The 14,593-nt window shown below is 49.5% G+C and overlaps 2 protein-coding genes across 3 annotated transcripts; one reads left to right on the plus strand and one right to left on the minus strand.

The window, feature by feature from the left end:
• Positions 1 to 216: 216 nt before the first annotated feature.
• LOC8034104 (probable ATP-dependent RNA helicase DDX56) lies at positions 217 to 12,403 on the minus strand. The gene is made up of 3 exons (XM_029966699.4): positions 11,569 to 12,403; positions 7,369 to 7,614; positions 217 to 1,453 (listed from the first exon to the last, which is right to left on the minus strand). Exons 1-3 carry the CDS (start codon positions 11,944 to 11,946, stop codon positions 386 to 388), a joined length of 1,692 nt encoding a protein of 563 aa, XP_029822559.2. The 5' UTR covers positions 11,947 to 12,403; the 3' UTR covers positions 217 to 385.
• Positions 12,404 to 12,460: 57 nt separating this feature from the next.
• LOC8034103 (NTF2-related export protein 1) lies at positions 12,461 to 13,490 on the plus strand. 2 transcript variants are annotated; one of them, XM_040205268.3, is made up of 2 exons: positions 12,461 to 13,186; positions 13,327 to 13,490. In XM_040205268.3, the coding sequence occupies exons 1-2, from the start codon at positions 12,800 to 12,802 to the stop codon at positions 13,369 to 13,371; spliced, it is 432 nt and encodes a 143-aa protein (XP_040061202.1). In that variant the 5' UTR covers positions 12,461 to 12,799; the 3' UTR covers positions 13,372 to 13,490. The 2 variants fall into 2 exon arrangements, with proteins under 2 accessions (XP_040061202.1, XP_002407895.2); XM_002407851.5 differs by having other exon boundaries at positions 12,461 to 13,487.
• The last annotated feature ends 1,103 nt before the right edge of the window (positions 13,491 to 14,593 follow it).

The following is a 14,593-nucleotide window of genomic DNA, read 5'->3' on the forward strand; positions in this document are numbered from 1 at the left end:
AGCCTCCACAGCACTGTCAGCTTCGGGGTGAACGGGGTAGGGAAAGCAACTTTTGTCTGAATTTTGAGCGACGGGCTAATCTTCTACGGGGAGAATGACTCTGTCCGGGTACACAAACGAGGGTGCAAGCAGGAGGGGAGTCCGTCCTTTCCGTCTTGAACAGTTTGGTACAATGCGCAATTTGTGAGTTGAGGAGGAAAGCTTAGAAGGAAAAAGTTGAAAAATCGTTTCATGATCTTTAAGAGAACAAGTGTACAGCATATGTAATTTCTCACAGCTTGCTTCCTGCCCGGGCAGCACGCCATTTTAATGCAATCGAAAATGGCACCCCGGCACCCTTTCAACCGAGGAAGAAGCAGCGTCAGTCTCTGAAACCTATCCAGTTCTAATCGTCAAAGCTGAAGCTTTGCAGCGGATCCTTGTTCTTCCGCTTGTCCCTCTTTGCTGCTGAAGACGCCCTCTTGCCCTTCTTGACGCCGATCCGATTCCCGCACGGCGTCGGAGCGCCACGTGCCATCTCCCCGTCGTCCATCGCGTGACCTCTCCTCTTGGTGCCCGCGCGGACGGCCTTCTGCAACGTTGGCGGAACGATGTACTCCGGCACGTGCTTGAGGTGTGGCTGGTGCTTGATGACGTGCAGTGCCTTGTCATGCCGCAGCAGCTGACGCTCCCTCGGGTTCTCCTCGAAGTACGATTTGAGCTTCTGCGACGTCAGGATCTCAGTCTTGATCTCCTTTAGCCTGGCCTCGCGGACCGCGATGCGCGTCACGGCCCGCAGTGCGTCCTTGCTGCGGTACCGGAAGCCTTCTATCTCCTCCATCTTGAACTGGTAGGGCCGAAAGACTGCCTCCGGAAGCTCCTTCTGCACTGCCTCCAGCAGCTTGGCCTCGCGGTTCTTGACCAGATTGAGCGCGGTGCCGCGGTTGTCGCCGCGCGCCGTGCGCCCCACCCGGTGGACGTAGGCTGCCACAGACGTCGGGAAGTCCAAGTTGATGACGTTGGTGACGAACTGAAAGTCGAGTCCCCGGCATACGCCATACTCGCGGTCTTGTTTCCGCGACGACTTCGGCTTCTTGGCCTTGGTGGCGCCGGCTTCGGCGGTCTTGGGCGCGTCCAGTTTCTCGTCGGACGCGACAACAATCTCGTAGCGTCCCTCGTTGAACTGGTTTACGATGAAGCAGCGGGAGCTGACCGGGAGCTCCGAGTTGAGGACACAGGCGCGGATGCCGAACTGTTCGAGGAACAGTTTGACGACGAAGCAACGGTCAACCGTGCTGACGAAGATGAGCGTCTTGCCACGGATCAGGCGGAGCTTGAACAGGGCGCAGAGGAGGGCAAACTTGTCGTCTTCCTCGCAGCGGATCACATACTGGGCCAGCTGCTCCGTCTGTGGCACGTCCTCCAACTTGAGCGTCACCGGGTTCCGGAGTGCGACGCGCTTCAGGTCCATCACCTGCAGAGACACAACGAAAGCATGCTGGCACTTACGGGAAAATACTTAGCAAGTGCCCACCTGGAATTCAGATGGACCCCCTGAAAAACAACAGGCAGCCCGAGAGTGGGGAATGCACAACATACCAGGTTTTCCAATCTCCAGACTCGAATCAAACGTTTCTGTATGATGCGCACCAGTGTAATATTGTGCGCTCCCAGAAAAGCTAGGGTAGAAAATGTTTGCATCTTTGCCAGCCAAGTCGGAAAACATCAATCAGAACTTGAAACACTGATCCTATGTTGGGCCTCAAGATGAGGCATTCTTAAGCTTTTTAATCTCTGGGAAATCTTGGCTACCTTGACTGAGTCGGACAGCTGAGCAATAAAGCGGCTCAGAAGCTCGCAAACTTTGCTGACAATATTATGCACATTGTGAGGAGAAAGGTATATGTTGGACTTATAATCATAGATCAATGCGTTACAAGGGCATGCTTAAACCGTGCTCAAACTAGAACAAACACTCGGGGCAGTCTAAACAAAACACGACACCGGTTGAAAGAACTTGTCATCTTCAACGTAATACACACAAAAAATGAGGACAAAGCAGAAGACTACGACAGGACACGGTTAATCCTCTAGTTTGGAAAAAGTGATCACAAAAATCAAAGACAGAGACAAGCTGAACGACGCAAGACCTCGTTGTTGTGTGTTTGTCTCCATCCTCAGGTATTTCGAGTACTTTTTTTTTTTTAAACTTTGGGTGAAATGTTGGTTGCCACAATAAGACTGCTGAGAGAATCTTTTTTTTGAGCCACTAGGGCTAAAGAAGTTTGAAAGACGCTGCGGACACGAGGGATCATTGGTTTCTTTGAAGCTGTGTTTGAGAAACTAGCAAATACTGAGCTAATTGCGTTCTTTTCGGCGTTTGTACATTATATTTTGGCAATAAGGAACAGATGCACTGTGCTGGCAGGGAATGAACCGCATACAAATATTTCTTTAATAACTCTTTGGAGCAATGTTTGAGACACAGTCCCTCACTACAGCCTTTTGATTTGTTTTCAAACTCCCAACATCAAATTCCCCCCCCAACCCCCCCCCGACCCACCCCCGCCCCAAAAATGTTTTTTTTTTGCTTTTTTTTGGGGGGGAGGGGAGAATTTTTTTTTAACGAAAAAAAAAAGCACCCTATTGGTTAAGTGCCATCTAAGAAGCCCACGGTTTAAGAATTTAGGTGGAAACACGTCGATGCGTCTATTATACCGCGCGTCGAGCCGGTGAAGAACGAAAAGCATGGCCGACAGCCGCACAAAGTGAGTTGTGGACATTGCACTTTTAATTAATTTGTTTTAATCCACTTAGCCACCGAACCTACGTTTGGTGCGCCCTGCGGCATCAATATCTTATACACTCCGTGCGGGAACTATAGGGGGCGCTTTGAAAAACGCGCGCAGCGCCGCCAGCGGAGGAGCTGGCGTTCGACCGTGAGTCGCGTTCAGCAGCCTGCGGCGCCTTTTCGCATGCCAAGCTGTGGCGGCGGAAGCGCGCACGGACGAAACTTTTGCTTTTTGAGCCGATACGTTGAGGGTGACGTTGCATGAATGCTGGGGCAGACCTAAGAAGGGCATTTAGCTGTTCTCCTCTTCTTATATATTGAGTTTTAGTCGTTATTCGGGGGAATTTCTCTAGTTGCGGCCAAAAAAGGAGTTGGAGCAATTTTCCGAAAAGCAAGACGGCCGCCACCATAATTGCTTTGAGTGGGAAATTTATTTCGCTCGTCGCTGTAAACGTAGGACTGCTGGAACAATGATATTGGAGGCGAGTGAGATGTCCACGAAGTTTCTGCACGAAGTGTGCCAAGTTTCATTAAGACGGCAGGTGTGAAGGTTGTTTCTAACGAATGAAGAAATAAAGCTGTACGGTATATCCAATATTGGACCCAAAATGTTGCGTTATAGCGGGCTGTGCATACTGCAGATTTGGGCACACAGGTGCTTGGACTTGACAGTAACATGACAAAACACTTATTATACAAAAAAAAAAAAAAAGAAGGTGGCACAGGGAAACCAGGTGAAAATTTGGTTTGTGCGGCGTAACTCAATGGGAACCGGTTTTGACCATGAAAAGGCTGTCAAGAGAATACCACTGGTCGGGGGAGGTGGAGTCTTTAGAGGTAGGAAGGGACTAGTGGACTGTACTTCCAATCGAAACAACTTTACGAAAGGTGGTTCCAAAGCCGAGAAAATGAAGTTGTCGGCCAACACACGGTTTGGCAGCCAAGGGCTTTTGCGGTCACCTGTTGTGTAATAACCTGTTGTGCGAGCTGCTGATTTTCGGCCCACAGGTACTTTGACATGACCGTCACTTGGCACAACACTTATTATAAAAATAGTTGGCATAGCGAAACCAGGTGGAAATTTAGTTTGGGCGGCGTAACTAAATGGGAACTGACTTTGACCGTCAAAGGCTGTCAGAAAATACCACTCATCGTGGGAGGTGCACACTTTACAGGTAGGAAGGGACCAGTGGGCGGTACTTCCAGTTCGAACCACTTTGCGATAGGTGGCTCTAAAGCCGAGAAAAAAAAAATTGTTGTCTACAGAACTCGGGGTGTCAGTGTTTCCACATCCAAAAGGAGGCTTATCAAGAAAGAAAGCACACCACATAAACTTCCATACTCAAACGCCGACTCTCCAGTGATTCCGAGTTTCATGGTTGTTTTCTTTAGATTTATATTTGTAACTTTTTTTTACCGTTCAAATCTTTCTTCATGAAGTACAGATTGCGTGCCATATTTGTCCGGAAATATCATCGACACGTACGATGGGGACGAAACTTCTTTGGAAGGCATTCCTCCAACGAAATCGGCACTGCATACCCGCGAGTGTGGGATGGCATTTCAGTTCGTCCCATCGGCGCTGACACATATAGGCGTTACTGGTACGAAAACAAACGCAGAGCGCAAAGCGGCAGTGTAGAATATGTCAGCCGTGCCGACACAGTGGCAGACATGATCGGGACACCAAATTTCTCGCGTCGTACGGCACGGGTCCATCGTTGTCGCTGTCCCACAAAACATCGGCGAGGGGAAAAACTGTGAAACTTTGTCTCCACGAGATACGACGCATAACTATTGAAGCACTTAATGACGCAGCACATGCAGCACTTCATGCTGTGAACCCAGCGCAACAGCACCACTCCGACTTCAACGCGTACCAACGTACGCCGGCGTGGTTTCGGTTTCGTTTTCTCTGGGGTGCTCACTGCCTACCTTCGGTACCGGCCGCGCGGCGGCGCGCCAGTCGCGTCGCACAGAGTGTATAGGGGTATGGCGGAACCCCCGGTTTCAAAGCAACCATGGTGCTCTCACCTCCAGCTTCACTGCTTAGCGCCAGCACTCGCGCGTAAAGGCTGGCTTACACATTTGCGTTTCGGGTGGCATTGAGTTATCTTGCAACGAGAGAACACACAGGCGCCATCTATGAGGTAGCTCAGGAGCACTTCCGACATATATTAAATGCCTTAGCATTTATTACCCCTATGCATGCAGCATGGTTCACTACGCATGAGCTGTTGTGCATCTTTCAAATTGCTGCCAGCACAGTGCGTCTATGCTGGAACGGACGACCGAGCCCGTGTATGCGGCCTCGATCATCCCGGTTGCCGCAACGTCCGCTAGCTCGCGGCAACTTTGAAACTGCGCTCGCGTTATAAAGTTCATGCAACTCCATATATCTAAGTGGTGCGCACAATGTCCGAAGGTTCGAGAGGCTTCCTGCTCGTCGTACTTTGGTGCAAGATCTATGTTTCGTGAACGCGGAGCGAACGGTGTGTGGACCGTAGGTGGTGATTGAGAGAAGCTGCGGTGGCTACATTCAAACCGCCGATGCCCAGGAGAACAGACTGGCTCTCCCAAGATGACAGTATGTTGTCCATTGCAAGGTTGCAGTCTCCATCCTTTGCTGAGTTGGAGCCCCCGCACTAAACGCCGACACATTTTGTCGAGAATCGGCGCAGCTACATTGGCGGTTTCGGCATAATTGTCTTAGCGATCTTTACACACAATTTTTTCACCGTGGGTTGCAGACTTTTTGATCTTAACCGAAAAATGCAGAATACAAAATCAATTGAAACAAAAAAAAAAAAAAAAGACACATACCTTTAACTAGAATCAAGCACCCTGCAAGTCTCAAGTCAGTGGAATCACCACAAATTACCTATAACGAGCGCTATAAGGGCGTATACGGATGAAAAATAAATAAATTCTTACGGTAATTTTTCATAAGTCCTTTTGCTAATAATTAATATTTTTAGCATCCATATAAAACCAATTACAGATATATACTGATTTAAAAAAAAAAAAAAAAAAACAATGTATAAATAAACTCAGGACAATCTAAGGCCTACTAATAAAAAGCAACCATTTCTCGCGTGTCGTGCATAGGTGTGAAACCAGCAAAACCCTCGGTCTAGTTAAATGCAGTTCCAGGGCTGGATGATACCAGTGTCTTCTCTCGTCGCAAGAGGTTCCAAGTGAACACAATACACTTGGGCACAGTTGGATGCAAATGTGTGAAGCAGCCTCGAAGCATCGCCACTTTGCACTGGCTTCTTGGAGAAGCAGCTCGATTAGCTTGCTGGGCTCACAAGTTTGCAGGGGGGGGGGGGGGGGGGCACTTGATATGCCCTTTCTCACAAATGTTTAGGAAATGGAGGGTGGCCTTTTATCATAATGCGTTGAGAAAAGAATAAATTGACTTCCACCAGAAATGGAGTACAATACAACTCGTGCCGCCAGGCCAACTAGGGGCCACAATCTACCTGGGCATCAATCTCGGGACCACTTTGAGACAGAGTGGATGCCCCGCGTGCACTTGTTGCCCTTTGCCAGGCTTTGGCTGCGCGTCCCACGAAGTCTCGCCAAAGACGGAAAGCTCGTGCCTGAGGCGGAGAATTCGCCGAGTTCTTAACCTGTCGCTGACTGTAGCGGAACACTCTACCAACTGAGTTAAATTGGAAGATTGCTAGTCTCTGAGAGGTCATGGGATCAATGCCCAGACAAGTCAAAGCCCACATACAAACATGAACAAACATATTAAAGGGAAGATGGGGCAGTTCTGCATTTGAGCAAAAAACACGAATTGCGTTAATTTGGCCTTTAGAATAACAGGTATCACAATTGTGTTTCAATGCAACACGCCAGAGAGCCATAAGAGCAATTTCAAAATGGAGCTGAAGCCCCGCCTCCCTAGCCTTGGGCAGCCAAAAGGTTTGTCGATGACGTCACATACAGTGACTGTCTTTTGCGTTTAATAATACTTGCACAGCAAATGGTTTGGGTATTCGGGTTCATGGGGTAACGATACACTAGATTTCAGTTCTAACTCATTTTTTTCGAGAATCTCCGTAGCTTCCCTTTAAAGGCACAAATGGACCGCACATTTACTGTGCTTTATTGGTCTAGTGGTCTATAGCAGAAGCACAGAAAAACGCTGCGACGCCGCGCTTTTGGGGCTGCTCGGTTGGCAATACCATCTCTTAACATCCACCAAGCTGCAACTTAAAAGGCCGTCGAGAAAGGGAGAAACTCTCCCTCAATTCCCCCATTTGAGAAAAAGAGGGACCCTCTACTTTTCTGCTGGAAATACCGCAGAAACCCGCTTCTGTGGGGAGAGGAGAACAAAGCGAGAAGAAATGGAAAGAAAACTGAAAACCGGTTTCCTGCCCAGCAAAAAAGGATCAGTCGCCCTTTAAAATTAAATGAAATATAGTCGCCTAGAGGGTGCAAGTTACGCTCCATCTTAGGTGGAAGTCAATTTTACTCAGTATAAATACTCTCCACCTCGGGGACTTCCCCCAAAAATCATTACGGCTAAAAGAGAAAAAGCGCAGCAAAAAGTGAGACCAGAACAAAGCAATGCAGCGTCCCATCACCTCTGGACTGAGGGTGGCAGAGGTGAGGATAGTCTGGCAGATGGGCGGCAGGCGGCGCAGGATCTCGTGCACGTCCTCCTCGTGGCCGTACGAGAACACCAGGTCTGCCTCGTCCACCACCAGGAGCTCCAGCCCCGCCTTGAGGTCCAGGTTCCTGGCCTGCAGGTGGGCCAGCACCCTGGCCGGCGTGCCCACCACCACGTCCGGCTGCTCGGCCAGCAGCGGCCGCTGGGCCGCCAGGTCCACCTGTCCGGGCGGGTGCACAGAGCTTGTGGAAGCTACGGGGCACGTCCCCCACTGGTCCGTCTACCCCGAGTGTGCTCTCTCCATTTCTGCCTGGTGGCGGGCACAGAGTTCCATAAAGCAACGGTGCCTGCAGCATGTCTCCGACTGATGCGTCCACTGTGTCCTCAAATGAGGTGCTTCCCTACGACAGGCTGAGTTCTGTATGGCTATGGTACCTGCAGCACTCTCCAGTTGGTCTGTCTACCGCGTCTTCAAATGTGGTTCCTCCTTTTCTGCCTAATGACCGGCACAGAATTACAGAATACTACGGTGCCTGATGTCTGATTTCAGTCACCGCAAGAGATCAAATTTTCTTCTCGTGGAGCGAGCAAAGCTAGCATTTGTAGACGGTTTGTGTTCTAACGTGAGCAAAGAGCACGGTTTGTCTGTTACGAAGCGCCGTTTTCAGATGGAAATAAAACGACAAAATACTGTACGTCACACACTAAGAGACAGAAAAAAAAACCCACCTGATCGTCTGCTACGAACCGAGTAACGCGACGAAGCGAGAACAGATGCAGGCTGAAATTGTGATTGTCCGCTATTTCAAGTTGGAAGCCACTGACATTCCACGCTTAGTTTGCAAACGTCGAGTTGTTCCGTTGCCGTACAAAAGCTGAATCAACTGGTGGATGCAGGAGCATTAAATGCAAGCACATCTGAGGCAGCAAAACCTCTCTGGCTATCTGTATGTTGGTGAAACACTATTACCAAAATATTGCCCAGTTGTGAACTCGCGAATGGGTCAGAAGTGCTTCATTGGTTGATTATGCGCAAGCTGTGACGCCACATCCAATCAGACGATGCTCTCGTCTCGACTGAAACTGAACCCCTGGGCCGTGTCTCTGACTGGTGCATTTACGGGGTCACAGAAGTGCTATGCTGCTGCCTGCCACAATTCTGGCAGTGGCAAGGCAGCGGTGGCGGAAACAGCAGACGCCTGTTCTGCTGCAGGTCATTCTCGGGTCTAATAGCCCACGGAAGCTCCTGCAGTTAGAAGTAGGGTCGTAGCGACAACAGCAACTCTCGCATTCGCTCCTATGTTTTCCCGGAACTGTTACGACAACCACCAGAATCGCGACGTCCGACAGCGGGATGTGCCAGCTGCCGTCACGTCGTCTGTGGCTACTTGGGGACCACTTTTGATCCATAAACAAGGGTGCTAAACACACCAGTCAGATTCCAGCCACTATAGTGAGGCCACATTCAAAACTCCCTGGAGTTCACATAATAAATTTAGAGGTCTACCATCTTCTGGCACATCTCAGCCACTTTAAAATGGCGGGGCATAGACGTGGGCATTGGTAATTCTAGAGGGTCAATGTTGCTGGCGACGCTTTAATATGTGTAAAGAAGGAGCGAAACATTGCGTCCAAGGTTTCTACCTTGATTTCTTCAGCTTTATTTTCTAGCATTGTGGTTTCTTTTGATTTTAGCTCTTTGTGTTATCTGTAGCGTCTTGATATATGTGTGCATTGAGTTTGTTAATTTTGTGGCTAGTATTGATTAACCTGTGCCTCAATCAGTTCCTCAACAGAGAGATGCATCTTTGATGTGATGGTTATTTTGTTTATAGTGTACCAATAAATAGGCCTTCGTGGCCGTTTTCGGACACTACCAGAAAATAAAGTATATTATTATTATTATTTTGTGCTAAAACTCTTGCATCGTGCGATATGTAATACAAAATAAAGTCGACAAGTGCTCAAAGAACTTTGATACGTCGCGGCAAAACGAACATGCTTAAACTTTCATCTGCTTTCTTTCTCTCGGGTCCACATATGTCTGCGCTTAAGACTTACCGCATTCAACTTGCATCTTCACCCCTACCTTTCCCCCCCCCACCCCCTCCAATTTACTCAATCTCACTCTAGAGTCAAGGTTCGGTACCTTTAGATTCCATCCAGCATCACTCTATCTGTGTTATAATATAATATGAACGCAAGGCTTAAAGGGGCACTCGGGTGGATTCAGAAATGTTACCGGATGTCATTTTCGAACAATAATTTCTCTATTATGTCTCCTACACCCAAATACTTAAAAATTTTATCAAAGTATAACGCAAAACACACCTAAAAAGAGCAATAATGGTAACATTCGGCATCTCCATGCAATTGACTACTTTCATAGGTTAAATTGGAGAGAAAATAGTGCCTGTGTATTTCTAGCTGAGCGAGTTCTAGAACTGGCAATTATTGTTGACTAAAGACCAACGAACAATACGCCATAAAAAACAAGCTTCTACAAAATGCATTCGAATGCCACAGCTCGTTTATACAGTAAGCATTTATTGCTCCTGTGGGCCAGATTTCTGTATTGGGGATGGAACTGGGCAAAGCAGCTTTGGAGCAACCTTGGGAGCAGAAAAAACTACAGTTTGGAGCAGGCTCGGAGCAGCAAACACAAGGTCTTGGAGCAAGTTGGGACCAGAGTAGAGTTTTAAGAATGTTAAAATAAAGGCTAAATGTCACCTGGTTTTCAAAACTAGGGAAAAGATGGCATGCAGATAATTTGATGTGAACTTAACGGCAGCTTCAAGTAACATTTTATTTGGAACGTTTGTTTATGAAATTACACACAACATGTAAAGCAAAACTGCGCGACAGTGTGACACGAGATAGAACTGACTAGCAAAAAGATAAATATTTGCCGCGCGTGCAGCTGGCCAAGTAGGCAGTGCACTCGCGGCCTAACGGTTATCTTGCATGCTTCCCATGCAAAAGGTCGAGGTTCGATACCTGGCCTTCGATAAACTGATTTTGGCCGTGTGGACTGTGATCTTTGTAAACAGTGGAAATGTCTAGTCATGCAAACACACCCAAAAGGGAGGCACGCCAACTTAAATACATTTGAGTTTATCGCAACATGGTGGCGCTGTTTTCTCCACTATTCCAATGAAGTGACTCCAGGACTTCAGAAAAGCATGCAGCAACGGCAGCTATGTCCAGACGCGGTCGATGCTACAAGCGCCAGCATGAGGCCTTGAACAGCGTTTGAACTGCAAAGACGCGCTTTCTTGGCAGAGACGCTGAAAGTCCTGAGCTCGTGCTTGTAGCATCATCTACGTGTGGAAGCAAAGTGAAGGAAGGTGTGAAAGGAAAGCGACGAAGGGAAGCGACAGCGAATGGCTTTAAAGAGGTCTGGTAGCAGAACATCTCATTTTATTTATATATGCTGTAACAACTGTTATAAGCTGAAACAAAGTATAACCATGGCAGCGACCCTTGGATACAGAGCTTCGGATTCGGATCCGCAGGCGTTCCCTTTGGGCTGGAAGTTCTTATGCCAATGTTGCCAACAGAACGGTGAGACGGCCAATTTTGACGAGGCTTGTTCATAACTTCAGTTTGGGCGCACCTTTGTTCGTTCTTATTTATGCCTTTGTATCAGTGTGGCGGATGAAAAGTTATTAGGCGCACAATGGCAGAGCAGCTCCACCCCTGCTGTATGTGCCTGGAAGAAATGAAACCTAGAATATTATCTCCCACTGAAAGCCACTGATAGCTTGCCAGCAGCCTTCTCAGTCCAAGCTGCAGTGCCACATCCATCATCCAAATGGTAATCGCTGCAGACACTATACGAAATTACCAGCGCCTCCAGCACCTTCCAAGCTCGTTTCACTTGGAGCATGACTATTTGTTGTATGACCAATGTGGCACAAAAAAAGAGGCAGTGTCTGTAGACTGAGCACTGTGTAGACACAGGGCATGGTGAGTGTCTTACGATCGCAGCCGCCAACCAGATTGTCCAAAGACCAAACGAGGCGTTTCAGCTGCCAATGACCGCAGCTTTTTGTGCGCCATTCCACCACGAGTGCGAGCCAAGCCAAAGTTACTAGCGCGAGCGTGTTACCTCGATCGATCGAAGCACTACCCAAGTTGGTGTCTACGACCGCTTCAAAGTTTTCCACGTTACCTGCCCGGAGACGTCGACGCAGCGCACAGAGTCCGAGCACGACGACGTCAGCTGGACCAGGTTCCGGTGGATCTGGTGGCAGAGCTCCTTGCTCGGCGCCAGCACCAGGGCTCGGACGACGGGGGAGAGTTCCTCCCCCGTGGATTTGGCGTGGAGCAACTTCTGGACCAGCGGCACGGCGAATCCGCCGGTCTTGCCGGAGCCCGTCCGGGCCCTGGCGAGCACGTCCTTGCCCTCGAGGATCAGCGGGATCGCCTTCTCCTGGATCGGAGTGGGTTTCGTCCAGCCCAACTTGGCGATCGCCTTGAGGAGCCGATCGTCCAGGCCCATCTCGTGGAACATGACCGTCGGCGGCGCTCCGGCGTCGTCGCCCGTCATGACTGTCTGCGTTCGGCGATTGATATGAATAGCACGTAGCACGTCCTTAAAAATCAGAACGCGAAAACGATGCAACGATGCGCAAGCACATGGATTTTGACGCCGCCATGCAGGAATATGGTGCGTTCGTTCCTTCCATAACGGCAGGCGGTGGATTTTACGTCACGTGGATAAATGGATGGATAAATAATATTGGCTATGCCTTCTGTAACGGGCGGTACCGGTACTATGCGCCACCTAGCCTGGTTGACACACGCCATAGAGATTAGTGACACACGCACTGTGTCCACCAGACAAGTGTAAGGCTGTCTACTCGGAATTGTACAGATCCAAACTTTTCTCGTCGATTTTTCTACTTTTCTCAACACTTTTCTGCAGCGGTGCAAGAGGTGCAGGTAAATCGAACGAAGCTAAAGATGTCACCTCACGGTGCGTTCGCTTCTCGTCTGCCAAGCCAACGCAGGTGGCAGGAGAAAAAGGGAACGCGGCGCAGCGTGGTGGCGGAAATAATAATACAATGAAGAATAATTAGATTAATTCTAATGAGCACAGTTCAGTTTGCCCACAAGGCAGCATTGCTCGGCAGTGTGAAGGCGGTGCAAGCAGATCCAAGTAATCCAAGGCGTTGAGCCAAGGCCAGCAACGGTAGACAGAAGGTTAGGTCCACGCTAAAGTCCTTTGTTAAGTTTTTTAACCTTACGCGAGTGCGCAATTCATGGACATTGGGGACAAACGGTACTCCAGTGGGCGCTCCAAACTGGCGCGCGACAGAGCGCGCGACTGAAAAAAAATGCTCGCAATCTAAAGAGTAGCCAAGCAAGTTCACGAGCCAAAGCCAGACAATTCGAAAAACATGGCAGCTCTCGCAGCCTCTACCGTGGACTCGCAGCGTCAAAAAGACGACCAGGCCACCAAGGCGGGCGAAGAGTTCGCCAAACTCTTCTACGACACCCTGGAGAAGCGGCGACACCTCCTCAGCAACCTGTTCCTGGACACCGCCAACGTGCTTTGGAACGGGAACGCGTTCAGCGGCAAGGCGGACATCGGCAAGTTCTACGAAGGCCTGCCGACGTGCGAGACCGACCTGGCCGCCTGCGACTCGCAGCCGATCCGAGACGACTTCGTCCAGGGACAGACCACGATACACGTCATCGCCGCGGGACGGATCAAGTTCAGCGGGAAGCGCTGGACCCCGTTCAGCGAGTCCTTCCTGCTCACCGCCCAAGGGACCGTGTGGAAGATCGTTGTCGATACGTTCCGCTTTCAAGAGCCGGCGCCCATCTGACCCGTGTTTGGAACGTGCTGGGCGGGCGCACTGCTGTACCCACGAACTGGACGCATTCTCGCTTACCGCCAGGCAGCCAGGGGACTGTGTGGAAGATCGTCGTCGATACGTTCCGCTGTCAAGAGCCGGCGCCCATCTGACCCGTGTTTGGAACGTGCTGGGCGGGCGCACTGCTGTACCCACGAACTGGACGCATTCTCGCTTACCGCCCAGGCAGCCAGGGGACTGTGTGGAAGATCGTTGTCGAGACGTTCCGCTGTCAAGAACCGGCGCCCATCTGACCCCTGTTTGGAACGTGCTGGGCGGGCGCACTGCTGTACCCACGAACTGGACGTATTCTCGCTTACCGCCCAGGGGACTGTGTGGAAGATCGTCGTCGATACGTTCCGCTGTCAAGAGCCGGCGCCCGTCGGATGACTAGCTGGAACTTTGTGCTGGGCGTGCGTTGTTCCCTCGAACTGGACGCATTCGTGAACTTGGCAGAGGATGTGGCTCACGTTCGCACATTTTCAACGTTTTCCAAGCATTGTTCTTGGCAAGTTTGCGTTGACTCGGTTAAGGTCTGTTCTTCGGAACGAGATGAATGTGTTCATCAGGCTCATGGTCTCCACTCTCTCCTTCCACTCCTGGGTTGATTTAAGGGGGGAGGAGGTGACGTGCTTGAGTTGACCCTGCTCCGAGGTTAAATGTTTAATAAAAAAAAATATTGACACACACCACTAGTTTTAGGAGACATAGTAAACATTAGGCCAACAAAATAGATCCGGGCAATGTTTTGCCCGTGACATCTCTTTTTGCAGACCCCCCAAGCCTGACCCTGCTTTCACTGGGCTACCACCAAAGTTGCTTCCGGGTGTCCCAAGTAGCGGCCAGGCTCTTTAAATCGACCGCAAAATTCGGCTTCTTAACCTACTGTGCTACGATTTTGGGCAGCGTTGCCCACAGATGGTGCATTTTTTTTTTTTGTAAAATTTGCAAAGAGCGAACTTACCTGGGGAAAAAGTAAAGAAAGAAAAAGGCTTAGCTCCTATGGAAACTCAGCGAAGCCACCAGTCTTCAAACAATACGGTGCCGTTTCGCACGGGCGACGCCAACAAAGAGCATACGGTGCCGAGAGCCGGCGTCATTAACAGACAATGTTTTAGACTCAAAAGCGGCCCGTGGCAGCGACAGTCGCAGAAACAATAACTGGTGCAGTAACAATAATGAACTGGAAAGCAGACGACATAAGTACCACGAAAAAAAAAAAAAAAAAACAGCCAAAATAATTTGACAAACCATTTTTTTTAATCGATTATGTGTCCATTCAGCGTGTTGTATTAGTAAGGATGATAAAATAATGCATTGGCAACTGATATCAAA

The sequence above is a fragment of the Ixodes scapularis genome, unplaced genomic scaffold (genome assembly GCF_016920785.2).
Source record: "Ixodes scapularis isolate PalLabHiFi unplaced genomic scaffold, ASM1692078v2 PGA_scaffold6__148_contigs__length_123643588, whole genome shotgun sequence".
NCBI lineage: Eukaryota > Metazoa > Arthropoda > Arachnida > Ixodida > Ixodidae > Ixodes > Ixodes scapularis.

Coding starts and splice junctions, on each gene's coding strand:
- LOC8034103 (XM_040205268.3), top strand. CDS start 12,800: ATGGCAGCTCTCGCAGCCTCTACCGTGGACTCGCAGCGTCAAAAAGAC. Junction 13,187..13,326: donor CCCAAGGGACCGTGTGGAAG/ATCGTTGTCGAT, acceptor ACTGTGTGGAAG/ATCGTCGTCGATACGTTCCG.
- LOC8034104 (XM_029966699.4), bottom strand. CDS start 11,946: ATGACGGGCGACGACGCCGGAGCGCCGCCGACGGTCATGTTCCACGAG. Junction 7,615..11,568: donor GCGTCGACGTCTCCGGGCAG/GTAACGTGGAAA, acceptor CCGCCCGGACAG/GTGGACCTGGCGGCCCAGCG. Junction 1,454..7,368: donor CTGCCACCCTCAGTCCAGAG/GTGATGGGACGC, acceptor GTGTCTCTGCAG/GTGATGGACCTGAAGCGCGT.